This window comes from Somniosus microcephalus, chromosome 2 (genome assembly GCF_052327205.1).
Source record: "Somniosus microcephalus isolate GS21.2 chromosome 2, FLI_Smic_1.0, whole genome shotgun sequence".
NCBI lineage: Eukaryota > Metazoa > Chordata > Chondrichthyes > Squaliformes > Somniosidae > Somniosus > Somniosus microcephalus.
This window is the reverse complement of record NC_140988.1, coordinates 70,836,360-70,855,328: the sequence shown is the minus strand read 5'-3', so window position 1 is coordinate 70,855,328 and position 18,969 is coordinate 70,836,360. Positions and strand designations below refer to the sequence as shown.

Below are 18,969 nucleotides of genomic sequence, written 5' to 3'. Positions count from 1 at the left end.
TCATGCGGAAACCCGGTACTTGTGGGGCTTTTACAAGGCTTACGATGGTGTACGCTGAGCACATGCCATCATGGGGAATTTAAAATCCAGGCTATTATATATTCTTTATAGATAAGGTGGACAGAGTTCCTTAAGATTTTACAACTTGTACACATGAATATGCAACACTTGTAATAGCATAATGATGTAAAATAACAAGTACTTTAGCAGTTAACTTGGATCTAAGCTTATGTTGCTTTAGAAATTAAATCTTACCTGTTACCTATTTTTTCAGGTACTTTTCAATTGTGGGGACATACTATTCAGGTGGATTGGGCAGACCCAGAAAAAGAAGTAGATGAGGAAACTATGCAAAAGGTTAAGATACTATACGTGCGAAACCTGATGATATCTACAACAGAGGAGACTATCAAGATGGAATTTAACAAAATCAAACCTGGAGCAGTTGAACGTGTGAAAAAACTCAGAGATTATGCCTTTGTGCACTTTTTTGACAGAGATGATGCAGTTACTGCTATGAATATTATGAATGGGAAGTGTATAGATGGTGCTAGCATTGAAGTCACCCTTGCAAAGCCAGTTAATAAAGATGGCTCTTGGAAATACGCTCAAGGTAGTCAAGTCAATCTTAATTGTGAAAGTCAACGACTGACGTTTACAAACAAAGAAGATGGGGGACCAAAAACCCCAGGAAGGTCACCAAGCTTACCAGCACGTCTGAATGGTCACCATAGTCCATGCTCACCTGAACTGGAGAGGTGCACATATCCTCTTTTTCCAGGAATAAAGCTTACACCTTTGAGTATTTATTCATTAAAGCCTAGTCATTTTCAGTCTTCAGTCACACACTTGGAGTATTACTGCAACAAAAATAACTGGGCACCACCAGAGTACTACCTATACTCTACTACAAGTCAGGATGGGAAGCAGCTGCTTGTTTATAAAGTGGTTATTCCATCCCTTGCGAACAGTTCACAAGGTACACTTAGCCATTTCATGCCCGATAAGCTCTGCACAATGCTGGAAGATGCTAAGGAGCTGGCAGCACAATATGCATTAACACATTTAGGTAAGTATTTCTGTCTTTCCTGCTTGGGTTAATTTTAAGGTGCACAGAACTAATGAAGTCTGCATTACATTGCAACAAGGTATATTTTATAATTAAGGTACCTTTTTAACTAGTTTTGAAGTAAAGTCCTACGCTCTGCCTCACAAACAGTTAATTTAAAATACAATTCTCTAACTTTTAGGACGTATTAATTCTTCTACAGATTACAGCTTCCACACGCCACTGAAATGGACTGACATTGGGCTACGTTCTGAGGGGGGGAAAATAACAAAAACGACCTTCCTTTTATGATGACACTGGAAGCTTCTCCCATGTGAACAGCTCTTGTTTTCCTGCTTTGGAACATCTTTTTTACCAGTATTGACAAATAGTCGGCATAGAAGATTGTTCTGGAGATCTCTGCCTAAGGGTCTAAGCTCTAATCAGGCCCTTTGAGCAAGATTAGTTCACCAAAGGGTCACAAAGCTCCAGGCAATTGGGAAAATGTTACCCATTTTCCAAAGGCAGTACCACTCCTGATGTAGGATCAGATACAGAGTGGAGTAATACAGCAGGAAGCAAGCTCTTGTTCTGGATTCATCAGCAAGGAACGTGGCTTTTGGTGTTTTGCACACTGCATGGGTGGATATAGCGATGCTGCTATGGAAACTACAGCAGCAGTTATTACAACTATCTTTTGACTGCAAGGCATTTTTGGGGGACAAATAGAGGAATTGCCAGAATATGTTAAGAAAATTCAGCTGAATGCATATGCTGTGATAGGGATAGCTATGAAAAGTAGAATCCCTTTTAAGAGCCCCCTCATTCAATGACAGGCTATGGCAGTGCACACCATAGCTACAACCTCAAGACCCTGGACATCTTGCTCGACACAACAACTTACTTCCTCATCTATAGAAAGATGTTATAGGGCAGATGGAAAAGCATTTGATGCCAAGGAGAGCAAAGGGAAAACAGAAACATTTTTTGGAGCATTTTGATAGTAGGAAGGACAGTGGTGAAGCAGAGGGACTTAGGGAAACTGAAGGAGTGGAGAGAGGAGAATAAGGAGTAGACCAATGTTAGAAGAGTGGAGGATATGTGCAAGGACATATGCCTGAAGGAGATTGCTGAAATAGGGTTGACTGAGGTCATGGAGGGATTTAATAGTGGTGAAGAGGATGTTAAAGTTAAACTGCTGGGGTTCAGAGTCAGTTTAGCTTGGAAGGATAGGTGGGGGCATAAACTGATATTCTGAATAAGTTGTAATTTGTGACGGTGGGTTAGTTAGCTAGGAGAGCATTTTAAAAGTGGAGTTTCCAAATGATAAAGTTGTGGATTAGTGTTTCGGCAGTGGTAGAGAAATAAGATGTTATGGCGGTGGAAGTAAGTGATCTTGATAATAGAATGAAATGGGAAAGGAAGCTTTAATTAGAGTTGAACAAAAGGTTTCACACTTCTGTACTTAGCCTGAGGTCACCTTTGGGAAGGTGGATGGTGTCAAGACCACAAGTGGATAGATTGTGGGTGGGAGCCAAAGAAGATGGCTTCAATTTTGCTGACATTGAGTTGAAAGAAATTACGCTCATCTAGGTTGTAATGTTGGACAGGCAGTTGGAGAGTATAGCAACAGCAATAACAACAGAAAATGCTGGAAAAACTCAGCAGGCCAGGCAACATCTGTGGAGAGAAATTAGAGTCGACGTTTCGGGTCTAACCCTTTTTCAAAACTGGAAAGGAAATGAAATAGATCGAAAGGCAGGGCTGGGAGAGAACAAAAGAAGTGAAGAGACATTAAGAGGTATTCAAAATGAGACGAGCTGGTGAAAGAACTAGTGGAGACAAAAGACGGCTCTAGATTAGGTGTGAAATGTTCTGCCAGAATGAGAGACAGTGGCCATGTGGGAGAGAAAGAAAAAAAAAGGGGGGAAGGGCCAAAACAAAGATGTGGATAAACTATAAACAAAAATGTAATGGGGGCCGAGGTTATGATCTGAAATTGTTGAACTCGATGTTGAGTCCGGAAGGCTGTAAAGTGCCTAATCGGAAGATGAGGTGCTGTTGCTCGAGTTTACGTTGAGCTTCCGTGGAACAATGCAAGAGCCCGAGTACAGTGAGGTCTGAGTGGGAATGGGGCGGTGAATTAAAGTGACAGGCGACCGGAAGCTCGGGGTCCCCCTTATGGACTGAACGGAGGTGTTCCGCAAAGCGGTCACCCAATCTGCGTTTGGTCTCCCCAATGTAGAGGAGACCACATCGTGAGCAGCAGCCTTGGGATCGATGGATGAGGTGCACGTGTGCGTCCTTGGCATACATGTGGAAGCTGATGTGCTCCTGAATGTTATCACTGAGGAGAGGAGTAGCATATAAATGATGAAGAGAAAGGGTCTTGGGATAGAGCCATGGGATACGTTGAGGTGCCCCTGCAAGCATGGAAGGAGAAAACATGGGAGGAAATTACCTTGTGATTTGTGTGAATGGAACCAGGAAAGAGCGGTACAGGAAACTTTATGGTATCCGGCACTGACGGGACCGAGCTGGTGCCGTACCATCAAAACTGCCGTAGAAACCAGCGCTAATGTTAAAACATACGGAGCTTTTGAGCTCCGTGTGAATCAACAAACCCTGTTGCTTAGCAACAGCTTCAAAACAGTCGGCCGCAGCTTAAAAGCGTCTCTGTAGCTAAGCAACAGCTTCAGCTAGACCTTGCAGAGCCTGACTGGGGAAAAAAAAGCAACGAGAAGTAAAAAAACTTATAGGAAACAGCTGCTGAATTTTGCCGGTAGATAGAGCTTTCCGGACATTTAACCTCTGGTTAAACGAAAGTTTCCTGTAATAGAAAGGTAGATTGTAGAGGAGAGAATTAAGTTGAGGGTGAAGTGGTCGATGGTGTTAAAGACAGTGGAGGGGGTTGAGGAAGATAAGGAGAGATAACAAGGCATAGTTGCTGTCATCCAAGATGACTTTTGTGATTTTTGACTATTATGCCAGATTGGAAGGTCGGAAGCAGAATGGTATGAAGAGTAGTTGTGAGGCAACAATACATTCCAAGACTTTGAAGGAAAATGTTGAAAGTAGAAGGGGTAATTTTACGAGTTAGTGCTTCCATTATGGAGCTTTGATTGCTGCATATTGGGTATTCAGGTGTGCCCTCCCTTTGATTTTGACCCAGTGTATTGTGTAAAGTGAATGCTCGAATTCTCAATGTGCACTCTTGCCAGGTGAAGTTTTGTCCCAAAAACGCAAACTTGTAAAATTGCCCAAAAAGTGAAAATTGGAGGAAATTGACAGGTCAAGACATTGCTGAAAGATACGGACTGTTTTAATGAGTACTGGGGGAGGGAAACTGGAAGAAACTGTAAAGTATGAGCTTGGTTGGAAAGGGGAGGGTTACAAGTTAGAAATAAATTTGGAAGAGTAAGTTGTTCACCTGAGGCAGAGCCACTGTATGGATGCCCTTCATTTGTGACACAACGATATTGACGAGTTCCACATAAGAACATAAGAAATAGGAGCAGGAGTAGGCCATTTGGCCCTTCGAGCCTGCACCACCATTCAATAAGATCATGGCTGATCTTCTACCTCATCTCCACTTTCCTGCACTCCCCAAATCCCTTGATTCCCTTAACATTCAAAAATCTATCAATCTCTGTCTTGAATATACTCAACGACTGCGCCTCCGCAGCCCTCTGGGCTAGAGAATTCCAAAGGTTCACCACCCTCTTGAGTGAAGAAATTTCTCCTCATCTCAGTCCTAAATGGCTGACCCCTTATTCTGCGACTGACCCCTGGTTCTAGACTCCCCAGCCAGGGGAAACATCCTCCCTGCATCTACCCTGTCAAGCCCTGTAAGATTTTTGTATGTTTCAATGAGATCACCTCTCATTCTTCTAAACTCTCGAGAAATTGCAGGAAGACGTCTTTACTCTTATACTCAAATCCTCTTGTAATAAAGGCCAACATGCCATTTGCTGTCCTAATTGCTTGCTGTACCTGCATTAACTTTCAGTGATCCGTGTACAAGGACACCCAGGTCCCTTTGAACACCAACATTTCCCAATCTCTCACCATTTAAAAAATACTCTGCTTTTCTATTTTTCCTACCAAAGTGGATAACTTCACATTTCTCCACATTATATTCGATTTGCCATGTTCTTGCCCACTCACTTAGCCTGTCTATATCCCCTTGAACCCTCCTTGCATCCTCCTTATAACTTACATTCCCACCCAGCAAACTCGCATATATTACATTTGGTCCCCTCATCCAAATCATTGATATAGATTGTGAATAGCTGAGGCCCAAGCACTGATCCTTGCAGTACCCCACTAGTTACGGCCTGCCAACCCGAAAATGACCCATTTATTCCTACTCTCTGTTTTCTGTCCGTTAACCCAACCATGCTAGTACATTACCCCCAATCCCATGAGCCCTGATTTTGTTTAATAACACCTTGTGTGGCACCTTATCGAATGCCTTCTGAAAATCCAAATACACCACATCCATTGGTTCCCCCTTATCTGTTCTGCTAGTTACAACCTCAAAAAATGCTAACAGATTTATGAAACACGATTTCCTTTCATAATCCGTGTTGACTCTGCCCAATCCTATTAATATTTTCTAAGTGCCCTGTTACCACATTCTTAATAATAGATTCTAGCATTTTCCCCACTACTGATGTCAGGCTAAAGGGTCTGTAGTTCCCTGTTTTCTCCTTCCTTTCTTAAATAGTGGTGATGACAATGTGTCCTTTCTTGCGAGCATTAATGCCAGCCTGAGGCTCCTGCCAAGAATCTTCATGTGGATCAGTGCTGTCTTAAGCTTTTCATCGGTTGTTTGCAAGATTTCCATCTGGAACTTGGGTATTGGTTCTCTGTAGGAATTTGTAGCTTTGTGGAAAAGCATCACTGGCCTATCTAAGAGGATACCTTCAATTTACAAGCGCACCTCCAGGATTCAATGAGTCAGACCTGCGAGACCTTATCATGGTTTCGTCATCCATGATAGACAACTGCAACATCAGTAACAATAGAAAGATTTCATCTTGATAAAGAGAAAGCTGATTCCTGTGCCCGGTGTTTTGTAGTCTCTCCCCCATCCCCAAACAAAATCGGGCCTCCAATGTGCTAGACTTCATATTCTTAAACAGGAGAAATTTAAAATGGAAAAACTACCATGAATTATCCAGGTAGTGTGCCCAGAGTCATAGAGTTTTACAGCACAGAAAGAGGCCCTTTGGCCCATCGTGTCTGCGCCGCCCATCCATCCCTGTCCCGTCTAATCCCATTTTCCAGCATTTGGTCCATAGCCCTGTATGCAATGGCATTTCAAGTGCTCATCCAAATGCTTCTTGAATGTTGTGAGGGTTCCTGCCTCTACCACCCTTTTAGGCATTGAGTTCCACATTCCAACCACCCTCTGGGTGAAAAAGTTCCTCCTCAAATCCCCTCTAAATCTCCTGCCCCTTACCCTGAATCTATGCCCCCTTGTTATTGACCCCCCTACTAAGGGGAAAAGTTCCTCTTTGTCTACCCTATCTATGCCCCTCATCATTTTGTACACCTCAATCAGGTCCCCCCTCAGCCTTCTTTGCTCCAAGGAAAACAACCCCAGCCTGTTTAGTCTTTCTTCATAGCTGAGGCGCTCCATCCCAGGTAACATCCTGGTGAATCTTCTCTGCACCCTCTCCAAAGCAATCACATCCTTCCTATAGTGAGGCGACCAGAACTGCACACAGTACTCCAGCTGTGGCCTCACCAGCGTTTTGTACAGCTCCATCATAACCTCCCTGCTCTTATATTCTATGCCTCGGCTAATGAAGGCAAGTATCCCATATGCCTTTTTAACCACCTTATCTACCTGTTCCGCTGCCTTCAGAGATCTATGTACATGTACACCAAGGTCCCTCTGACCCTCTGTACTTCCTAGGGTCCTACCACTCATTGTGTATTCCCTTGCCTTATTTGTCTGTCCAAAATGCATCACCTCGCACTTTTCAGGGTTAAATTCCATTTGCCACTTTTGCGCCCAACTGACCAACCCGTCTATATCGTCCTGTAGCCTGAGGCTTTCCTCCTTGCAATTTACCACCCCACCAATTTTCGTGTCATCTGCAAACTTACTGATCATCAGAGGACTGGTTTGGGAGGTAGATGATTTGTTTGAAAAAGGAATAAGATGGTACAAGAAGGGGAATAGATACAGTACAGACTGGATAAGTTACATGCAACTCATGAAAGGTTTCAACAAAATGCACTCTAAGCAGGCATATGTAAGAGAATCAGAGAGAGAATCAGAGTTTGAAAATGGTAGATTATATACTGACCATGTAGTAGTCTGGGGGAAAAGGCAGAAAGAGCCCTTTCTGCCTTTTCCCCTAGACTACTACATGGTCAGTATATAATCTACCATTTTCAAACTCTGATTCTCTTACAGAAGTTACTGTGTCCATAAATTTAAGATGAATGCTGATTTACAGATGAACTTTATATTATCTGAGTATCTTGGGACTGGAAAGATGTCTCTGAAATGACAAGCTCTGAAGTGTCAGTATAACAAAAAATATGGAAAGTAATTAAAATATTTAAAGCATGATTTTGGATAAATTAGTATTGTAAAAGCTTATGAAGTAATAGTTAAGGTCCTCATTACACAAAATGGTGGCGGTTACAATGAAATGCTTGTAGCTGAAGGGTCTAACTCTGAGATTGCATCGTACTTTACATTTTTTGTAATTAAAACCAAATTCTATAATTATACAATTTTTGTGAAATGTGCATATTTGTGTATTTACAGACTACAGTTTGCGTCGGACCAACTCAGTCAACAGTCTATCTCAAGTTGGTGCACCTCTCCCAACCTCTGCATCCAGTCTGCTTCAGTACACATCTAGACCTTACTCCTATCCTAGCTACCCATTGTCAACAACACTACCTCTTGGTAACAGCAATCATATCGGACAACGGTTATATGTTTCTAGTCATGGTTCTTTCTTCTAAAGAAGTACTGTAAGTGGAATGCCCAAATATTGTGAAGTTTTTTTTTGGAATGCAAGTTAGCTTTCTAAAAATATTTTTTGTTCAATTGTTACACTATGAAATTTACTGAGGCACAAATGTGTAATTTTTTTCTGTGTACAAAAGCTTTATCAAATTGTTTTTATGTTCTTGTTAAAGATTTAAGAATATACTGTTAATGAATTTGGCAAGTTTTTCATCACAGTGACAATCTACTTGTCTGTTGCCCTTCAGTTATCTTACTCCTTAATACCTACAGCATTATTAATGCACCAAAATTAAGACCTCTACTAGGATTAATAGCTGTAGTAATGTACGAGAATAATGCTGTATTTTTTTTCATGTTGCAGTGTTCACTTTCTCACTGGGGTTAATTTTCACCTAACCCATCCATCGGGAAACTGACGAGGTCAGGTGCAACGCTGCTTTTACACCCCATCAGATTTAACTCTCCATTGCAGTCAATGGAGAGTAATATTAGGTAAGGTGTAAAACCGATGTTCTGCCTGCTACCATGGGTTTCCCACCTGGTGAGTTAGGTTAAAATTACATCCACTGTTTCAAATTGTTAAGCTTGACATTTTTCTTGTTTCTGCCATGCCTACATGTTCTAGTTGTTGAGAGAAAATTATTTATATTGTATTGGTTGAATTGTTGCAATCATGTGTTCAATTAAATAATCACTAAAATTTTTCCTGTTCTGATTTTTTTTAAATGGAAAGTACATTTGAGAAGAGGTTCATTGACCAATGTGGAGCAGAGCAATCAATTGTAGGGTCATAAAATGCAGGCCACATAATGTGGAAAAATAAATTTTAAAAAGCTGTAATTTTTTTTTGACCTTCTCATATTTAGTATGATAAGTTAACCAGTCAAATAGATATCTAGAATAGACTTAAATGCTATGACTTTTATATTTTTGAATAAACAACTCTAATTTAAAAATCATGGCCAGAATTTTCCAAGGGGTCAGTGAGCTTGATCGGTGGTGGGTTGGGTAGGAAAGTTTTTTTTTGACAGCGGGTCGGCACCCCGCTGTCAACCTGCCGCCATGCGCCTTTCCCAATGTCAGGTCTGTCAGCTGCCTGTCTGAGCAGACCCGACTGGCATCGGCAGGGGACCCAATTAATCTCATTAGCATCTAGTTGACAGATGCTTAACAGGCTTTTTTAACTTCCTTTTCACTTTAACTTCATGGCCACGGGAACCACGCTGTTCAGGGACCATGGCTGTCAACCTGAGGCAGGAGTTCAGTGGCCATTGCTCCAGCTGATTACTTGACAGTTTCAAATGTACAATAAAAGCTCCCACCTGACAGATCTTCACTTTCCTCAGCCACAAGCTGTATCTAGAATCATAGAAAGTTACAGCACGGAAGGAGGCCATTTCGGCCCATTGCGTCCGCGCCGGCCAACAAAGAGCTATCCAGCCTAATCCCACTTCCCAGCACTTGGTCCATAGCCCTGCAGGTTAGAGCATCCCAAGTGCACATCCAAGTACTTTTTAAATGTGGTTAGGGTTCCTGCCTAGAAGTAAAGGGAATTAAGGGTTACGGGGAGCGGGCAGGAATTTGGACATGAGTCTAGGTTCGGATCGGTCATGGCCCTGTGGGAAGCGGGGCGGGCCCAGGGGCCGTGTAGCCTGATCCTGCTCCTATTTCGTGTGTCTAATTCTGTTAGATGCAGGAGATGGTTCTGTGATAGTGGATTGGCAGTTAGGATCAGATCAGCCATGATCTTATTGAATGGCGGAGCAGGCTCGAGGGGCCGATTGGCCTACTCCTGCTCCTATTTCTTATGTTCTGCCTCTACCACCCTTTCAGGCAGTGAGTTCAAGACCCCCACAACCCTCTGGGTGAAGAAATTTCCCCTCAAGTCCCCTCTCAGCCTTGGCCCAATTGCTTTAAATCAGTGCCCCCTGCTTTTTGACCCTCCTGTCTGCTAAGGGAAATAGGTCCTTTCTATCCACTTTACCTATGCCCCTCATAATTTTGTACACCTCAATAAGGTCTCCCCTCAGCCTCCTCTGTTCCAAGGAAAACTGACCCAGTCTTTCCTCATAGCTAAGATTTTCTACTCCCGGCAACATCCTTGTAAATCTCTTCTGTACCCTCTCTGATGCAATCACATCTTTCCTGTAATGTGGTGACCAGAACTGCACGCAGTACTCTAGCTGAGGCCTAACTAGTGTTTTATACAGTTGAAGCATAACCCCCCCGCTCTTGTATTCTATGCCACAGCTAACAAAGGCAAGCATTCCGTATGCCTTCTTAACCACCTTATCTACTTGGCCTGCTACCTTCAGGGATCTGTGGCCATGCACTCCAAGGTCCTGTTGTTCCTCTACACTACTCCGTGTCCTACCATTTAACGTTTATTCCCTTTCCATGTTAGCTCACCCCAAATGCATTACCTCACACTTCTCCAGATTGAATTCCATTTGCCACTGTTCTGCCCACCTGACAAATTTATGGATATCTTCCTGCAGTCTACAGCTTCCTTCTTCAGTATCAACCACACAGCCGATTTTCATATCATCTGCAAACCTCTTAATCATACCCCCTATATTCAAGTCTAGATCATTGATATATACCACAAAAAGCAAGGGACCTAGTACTGAGCCCTGCGGAACCCCACTGGAAACAGCCTTCCAGTCACAAAAACACCCATCAACCATCACCCTCTGCTTCCTGTCTCCGAGCCAGTTTTGAATCCAACTTGACACTTTGTCCTGGATCCCATGGGCTTTTAACTTCATGACCTGTCTGTCATGTGGAACCTTATCAAAAGCCTTGCTAAAGTCCATATACAGTACATCAAATGCACTACCCTCATCTACCCTCTTTGTTATCTCCTCAAAAAATTCAATCAAGTTTGTCAGACACGACCTTCCCTTAACAAATCTGTGCTGACTATCCTTGATTAATCCGTATCTTTCTAAATGAAGATTTATCCTGTCGTTCAGAATTCTTTCCAATAATTTTCCCACTACCGAGGTTAGGCTGACTGGCCTGTAATTATTCGGTCTATCCTTTTCTCCCTTTTTAAACATGGGTACCACATTAGCAGTCCTCCGGCACCACACCTGAAGCCAGAGAGGATTGAAAAATGATGGTCAGAGCCTCTGCTATTTCCTATTTGGCTTTGCTTAACAGCCTGGGATTCATGTCATCCGGGCCTGGGGATTTATCCACTTTTAAAGCTGCTGAACCCCTTAATACTTCCTCTCTCACTATCTTTATTTCATCTAATATTTCGCACTCCTCCCCCCGATAGCAATGTCTGCTTCATCCCTCTCCTTTGTGAAAACAGATACAAAGGGGTCAATTTTAACTCAGGTGCGGGGAATTGTCGGGTTCCCCGAATTTAGTGTTTCCCACACGAATCTAAATGGGTCTGTGAGATTGATGCAATTTTAACCCAATTGGCCAATTGATTTCCAACGTGTGGGAAGCCTTGGCAATTGAGTATTTCCAGTCAGAAAGTCGCTGAATATGACGTCATCATTGCTGCTGCTTTTAAGGTCCGCAGCAAGCCTTGCTTCTTCTGCAGGCTTCCAAACTTTACCATTAAGATGGCACAGGAGCCTGCAGGAGCAATGGCCAGTGGGAGGGCAAGAGCTGCCCCAAAATTTGATGAGGCTTCACTCCAGGCATTGCTGGATGGTGCTAGGGCCCACAGGGAGGTCCTGTTCCCTTCTTCAGCGAGGAAGAGGCCTCCCAGTCAGACCAAGGCTGTGTGGCTACAGGTGGCCGGGGAAGTCAACTCCTTGGGGCTTACACGGCGCACCTGGATGCAGTGCAGGAAAAGATTCCATGACCTTTATCGCACTGGAAAAGTAAGTACTGTATGAAGTTTCTATCTCCCTCAATCTGATCCCCATTGCCCTTCCTCACCAGCACTCAGCTTTAGCAATCTCTTCCTTCACATCCCACTTGACACTCACATCCATGCACCCTTAGCCATTCCCTCTCTCTATGCTCACATTCGCATAACTATTCAACCATGCAACCCTCACACTCCCTCTCACTCTGATTCTTTGAACACGACTGACAACACACAGGAAGGGCCCTTGGTCTTGCAACCTCACTCCATCTTCGTCTCCTTCTAAGTATCTATGCTATGCAATCTCTGCATTCACTCTTCATTCTCACTCAACCTCCAGTTGTCTCCCTCATTGCAGGAAAAGAGAGCTCACAACAGGAGAGAGCGAGCCAGGACAGGAGGAGGGCCACCCTCATTAGCCCAGCTCACCCCCTGGGAGGAAGCCGTCCTGGAGATTGTTGGGCTGACAGAGATGCGGAAGTTGGGGAAGGACAGACAGGTGTATCCCCGCAAGCTGGTGACAGAATAGTTTTCCATCTCATTGGCATTGCATGAGTCGCTGATAATGATTCTGAAGCTACATCATATGGACTTAAGATCATCTGCAAAATGCAATGTGCATGTAACCTTGGCATCACATCTCTAACTTTTTCCTTGACTCCCCCACAGGACCATCGAGAGCCCCCGTCCCCAGTGTGCAGGAGGAAGAGCCTGAGATGCCAGACTCCTCAGAGGAATCTGCAACCTCTGAGGGCGCAGCATCAGCAGAAATAAGCGCACCCAGCCCCAGCGCAGACACTCACACCTCGGTGGGACTTTCGGGACATAGAGTAGAGTTGTCACCTGGTGTATCACAGCTCACAAGTGAGCATCAGCAGATTGTGGAGACAGGGACAGCAGTGGAGAGTCCTCGTCGGAGGACGCAGGACTCTGCCAGCTCAGCTCAGCTGCATGTCGACCCTCTGCCTCTGGGTCCACCCGTAAGGTCAGAGGAGATGGAACTCCATGCACAGATGCAGGAGTCTCTGGCAGGTTTTGTCTCCAGGGTCGCTGCGAGTGTGGAGCGAATGGAGGAGTCCATAGCGAACATGAGCAGAGCCTTTGAGGAGTCAGTGGCGCATGAACGCATCAATACGGAAAGGATGGCTACCTACGTGGAAATTATTGCTGCCTCCGTGGTAAGGCTGGCTACCGTAGAGGAGAGGAGGGCTACGGCCATTGAGGAGGTTAGTCGCCAGGGTATGGAAAACATGGTGAGTGTTCAGAATAGAATGACATCTCTTGAGGAGAGATGGGAATCTATTGAACAGAGAAACCAGACCTTCATGGAAGTCCTTCTGAGTAGGACTGCCATTGCAGATACGGGTCCGCATAGCCCCCCTTGATGTGCAGCAAGGTGCTCTCAAGCCACTTGCAGGCACTGAGGGGGACCTGACCCATGAGAGGGAGGTTGGTGGCAGACCTCAAGGAAGTGGGGGCTCCTCTCCAAGCGCTCACACTTCCATGCCAGTGCAGAGCCCTCAGTCAGAGCCCCGCCAGAGTCCACACCCAACTGAGATAGACGTCTCAACTCCTGCACAGCCGCAGGAGCAGCAGTCTGCTGACGAGCCCTCACAGGCTCGCCACCCCAGAGGACGCCCGCCAAAGGTGTCGAGACAGGAGCAGCAGGAAAGTGAGCAAGGGGCCTCCACATCTGCTGAAGCCACAGGGGAACCACTACGTAGGAGCACGCGTAAGAGGAAAATAAAGCACAAATAGTCACAAGGGTAGTCACTTGGGTGAAATGTGTATTTTGTAGAAATGCCATCAGTTGTTTGTTTTGCATAAAAATTCTGATGGCAACTGCTGCAGTTCTGGCATGTGTCATTTCGCGAATGGGTCTTTCACATTGAGGGCTTAGGATTACTTGCAGTTGTCAGGATGCTGGTCAAATAGCTCGGAATCCGTAGGGTTTGGCCATTGTTGATGCTCAGGTAAGAAGCTGCGAGGCAAAAGAGTTTGATTTACTAGGCTAAGCCAATCTGGCCAGGATGAGTGCGTTCCTTGCATCCTGGGCAGCAATGTTCTTGCGTAATGCTGCCGCTGGTTGATGGGCCTCTGCAGGATGCTCGTTTTCGCCCTCCTCCTTATCATCATCATCTGAGGAGGGTATGTGAGGAGCCACTTGGTCCTCAGGAATCTGCAAGCCACGACGCTGTGCCATGTTGTGAAGTGCACAGCAAACCACGACGATTCCGGAGACCCTGGCTGCTGAGTACTGTAGGGCTCCACCTGATCTATCCAGGCATCTGAAGCGCATCTTCAGAAAGCCGATGGTTTGCTCGATTACGGATCTGGTGGAAATGTGGCTGGAGTTGTAGCGCTCCTCAGCTTCGTTGGCTGGCCTCCTCAATGGCGTCATTAGCCAAGTCGTCAGGGGATAGCCCTTGTCTCCAAGCAGCCATCCGTGAAGTTGGTCTGGCGGACTGAATAGCGGAGGCACACTAGACTGGCGCAGTATGAAGGAGTCATGACAACTGCCAGGGTACTTGGCACAAACATGCAAAATCTCCTTGTGGTCACGTTAAGGGAGTGGAAGCCCTTGCGGTTGGCAAAAATACCTGGATTGCGATGGGGTGCCCTAAGGGCCACATGTGTGCAGTCAATGACGCCCTGCACCCTTGGAAGGTCTGCCAGATGAGCTAATCCAACCACTCGCGCCGTCACATTTGCGCGATCTCTGGTGAAATGGATGTGATTGTGCGCGAGGGCAAAGAGGGCATCCGTTACCTGCGTGATGCAAGTGTGTGCAGCCGACTGGGAGATGCCGCTGCTGTCTGCTGATGACCCCTGGAATGAGCCTGAGGCAAAAAATTTGAGTGCGGTGGTGACTTTGATGACCACTGGTAAGGAGTGTCCACCTGGTCATCTGGGCAGCAGGTCTTGCTGTATCATTGCGCAGATGTCAGTCACTACCTGTCGCGAAAGTCGGAGCCACCTTTGACACTGCTGCTCAGTCATGTTAAGGTAGCTGACCCAGTGTCTGTAGACCCTGTTTGGGGGGTATCTCCTGTGCCGACGGGCTTCCATGCGCTGGCCCCTTCTGGCCTGTGCTGCCTCAGGTGGGTGAGCAGCAGCCTGTCGCTCCTGCTCTTGCTGCTGCTGTTGCTGGTGCTGCTGTTGTTCTTGGTTCTGCTGCTGCCGTGCCTGCTGCTGGAGGTCCTCTAATGCCAAGAAGGGAAGGAAAAAAAGGCCTCCCATGCTCCTGATAGATGCCTCAGTTGAGGAAGCGCTGACTGAGGGTGATGAGGGGTTTCGCAGGAGGTCACACTGGAGAAGTGTGTGAAGCTCCAACCTTCCACAGGCGTGGTTAAGCCTGGTAAAAGTTGCCCCAGGCCTGAGACAACAAAGTCCTGCCGCCTGTAAATGATGACTGATCAAATCTCCTCTTTAATGGTTGACCTGCAGCTGATAGTCAGCAAGCCAATAGTGCTCACGCCAGGTTTCACAGGCATGATCCCCACCAGGCATGTTTTATTTGGGAAAAGGGTTAAACAGGCAAGGGCCTGTTAAAATGGGATTATAAAGGCCAATTAGTGCTGTTTAAGTGCCCTAAAGACCAGTCCCGCCTATTGCAGGCGGGACTAATTCGGGACCATCAGACACACCTGGGTTAAAATGGCTAGGTGTTGGGAACCAGGCGGGGGGGGTCCCGACCCCCAGGTTTTGCGATTTTAACCCCCACACGCCTCAAAGCCCGCCTGACGGCTAAGTTAAAATTGAGCCCAAAGTGTTCATTAAGAACCCTACCGACGTCACCCGCCTCCACACACAGATTACCCTCATGATCTCTAATAGGCCCTACCCATTCTTTAGTTATCCTCTTACTCTTAATATATTTATAAAACATCTTTGGGTTTTTCTTGCCAAGAATTTTCCATGCTCTTTGCTTTCCTAATATCATTTTTAATTGCACCCCTGCACTTTCTGTACTCCTCTAAAGATTCTGGAGTATTTAGCCCTCGATATCTGTTATACGTCTCCCTTTTTTTCTTTATTCTACCCTGTATGTTTCTAGACATCCAGGGGGCTCCAGATTTGTTAGTCCCACCTTTTTTCTTTAAGGGCACATATTTGGTCTGAACCCTCCGGATCTCCTCCTTGAATGCCTCCCTCTGCTCTGACACTGATTTACCTTAAATTAGCTGTTTCCAGTCCACTATGGCTAAATCCCCTCTGAGCTTAGCAAAATTTGCTTTTCCCCAATTTAGAATTTTTATTCCTGGTCTATCCTTGTCCTTTTCCACAACTACCTTAAATCTAACAGAATTATGGTCACTAGCACCAAAATGCTCCCCCACTGATACGCCTTCTACCTGCCCAGCTTTATTCCCTAAAACTAAGTCCAGAACCGCCCCCTCCCTTGTTGGGCTTGCTATATACTGTCTAAAAAACGTTCTCCTGGATGCATTTTAGGAATTTCGCACCCTCTATACCCATCACACTAATTTTATCCCAGTTAATATTGGGGTAGTTGAAATCCCCTGTTACTGCCCTATAGTTTTTGCACTTCTCAGAAATTTGTCTACATATTTGTTTTTCTATCTCCCTCTCACTGGGGGTCTGTAGTACACTCCCAGCAGTGTGATCGCCCCTTTCTTGTTTTTCAATTCGACCCATATGGCCTCGATTGATGATCCCTCGAACATATCATCCCTCCTCACAACCGTAATAGTTTCTTTAATCAATACCGCGACCCCCCTCCCATTTTACCTCCCTCTCTATCCCATCTGAAAATCCTGTAACCAGGAATGTTGAGCTGCCATACCTGCCCCTCTTTCAGCTACGTCTCTGTAATAGCTATAATATCATAGTCCCAAGTATCTACCTGTGCCCTCAGCTCATCTGCCTTGTTCGCTATACTCCTTGCATTGAAGTATATACCATTTAGTACAGGCAAACCTCCTTGTTGACTACTATCTAGCCCTTGATTCCTCTGTCCTTCCAATTTACTTTCTACGTTTTTGTTTTCCAATTCCAGTTTTTCTTCCCTCCCTATTTGACTCTATATTTAGGTTCCCATCCCCTGCCAAGCTAGTTGAAACCCTCTCAACAGCACTAGCAAACCCTCCTGCGAGGATATTGGTCCCGTTTCTGTTGAGGTGCAACCCGTCTGGCTTGTAGAGGTACCACCTCCCCCAGAAACGGTTCCAATTCCTCAGGAACCTAAAGCCCTCCCTCCTACACCATCTCTCCAGCCACGCATTCATCTGCTCTGTCTTCCTATTTCTGAACTCACTAGCACGTGGCACTGGTAGTAATCTGGATATTACTACCTTTTAGGTCCTGCTTTTTAACCTCTTCCCGAGCTCCCTAAACTCTGCCTGCAGGACCTCATCCCTCTTCCTACCTATGTGGTTGGTACTGATATGGACCACGACCTCTGGCTGTTCACCCTCCCCCCTCAGAATGCCCTGCAGCCGTTCAGTGACATCCATGACCCTGGAACCAGGGAGGCAACATACCACCCAGGAGTCACGTCTGCGGCTGCAGAAACGCCTGTCTGCTCCCCTAACTATTGAATCCCCTATCACTATTGCTCTCCGTCTCCCTTTCCCCCACGCCTGTGCAGCTGAGCCTTCCATGGTGCTGTGGACTTGGCTCTGGCTGCACTCCCCAGAGGAACCATTGCCCTCACCAGTACTCAGCACCGAATACTGGTTGGTGAGCAAGATGGGTTCAGGGGACTCCTGCACTACCTGCCTGGTTCTCCTGATGGTCACCCATTCCCTCTCTGCCTGCACACTCTTAAGCTGCGGGGTGACCACCTCCCGAAACATGGTATCCACGTAGCTCTCAGCCTCACAGATGCACAGCAGTGATTGCAGCCGCCGCTCAAGCTCCATAACCCGGTGCTTGAGCTGCTGTAGCTGGTGATACTTCCTGCACATGTGGTTGTCCAGACCACGGGAGGTGTCCAGGACTTCCCACATTGCATAGGATGCGCATTCCACGGATGTGAGCTGCCCTGCCATACCTCTACTTAACCTCTAACTGACTAACCTAGCTGGAATAAACTTAAAAACTTTAAGAAAGCCAAGTAAAAACACTTATACTCACCAATCAGCTCCCTCTTTTTGTACTTTTATTTTTTAATCCCGGCTCTTCATTTCAACCTATGCCCAAGATAAAGAGAGAAATACTGACCAACCAATCACTTCCCTGCTTTCCTGTGACGTCACTCCTTGCTTTTTGGAATCCTGGATTTTTTTCTCTCTGCTCCAGTTCACAGCTCAGCTGCTCACAGTGAGTTCAGGCCCCTCTCTGACCCCGCTCTTTATTTACTGGTCTCTGCTCCAGTTCCCGGCTCGGTCCGCTCCTCCTCGGCTGCTCGCAGTGAGTTCAGGCCCCTCTCCAACCCCGCTCTTTACTTACTGGTCTCTGCTCCAGTTCCCGGCTCGGTCCGCTCCTCCTCGGCTGCTCACAGTGAGTTCAGGCCCCTCTCCGACTCCGCTCTTTATTTACTGGTCTCTGCTCCAGTTACCGGCTCGGTCCGCTCCTCCTCGGCTGCTCGCAGTGAGTTCAGGTCCCTCTCTGACCCCGCTCTTTACTTACTGGTCTCTGCTCCAGTTCCCGGCTCGGTCCGCTCCTCCTCGGCTGCTCGCAGTGAGTTCAGGCCCCTCTCCGACCCCGCTCTTTATTTACTGGTCTCTGCTCCAGTTCCCGGCTCAGTCTGCTCCTCCTCGGCTGCTCGCAGTGAGTTCAGGCCCCTCTCCAACCCCGCTCTTTATTTACTGGCCTCTGCTCCGGTTCCTGGCTCGGTCCACTCTCCTCAGCACTTTAGTGCTCCTACACATTGCTCCCCCAGTGGCTGCAGCATGGCTGGTGGAAGGCTGCTGAGTTTCCATGGGGGAGACTACAGATGGCCTTGCAGGACAACCTCGACCAGCTGCGGACTTAGAAAGCCCGGCTGTAGACTGCACCACATCGGCATGGTTGGCAGCAATCTGGGCTGGCTGGTTGACAGGCAGCAGCAAGGGCAATGGTGCAGTGGCAGTGGAGGGAGCAGGAATGCTGTCACCCTGAGAGAGGACAGCAGGTTCC

General features: G+C 46.3%; 1 protein-coding gene across 1 annotated transcript; it reads left to right on the top strand.

The window, feature by feature from the left end:
• The first annotated feature begins 234 nt into the window (after positions 1 to 234).
• On the top strand, positions 235 to 8,754 carry LOC147122759 (putative RNA-binding protein 46). Its single transcript, XM_086010315.1, has 2 exons — positions 235 to 1,069; positions 7,842 to 8,754. The coding sequence occupies exons 1-2, from the start codon at positions 349 to 351 to the stop codon at positions 8,042 to 8,044; spliced, it is 924 nt and encodes a 307-aa protein (XP_085866441.1). The 5' UTR covers positions 235 to 348; the 3' UTR covers positions 8,045 to 8,754.
• The last annotated feature ends 10,215 nt before the right edge of the window (positions 8,755 to 18,969 follow it).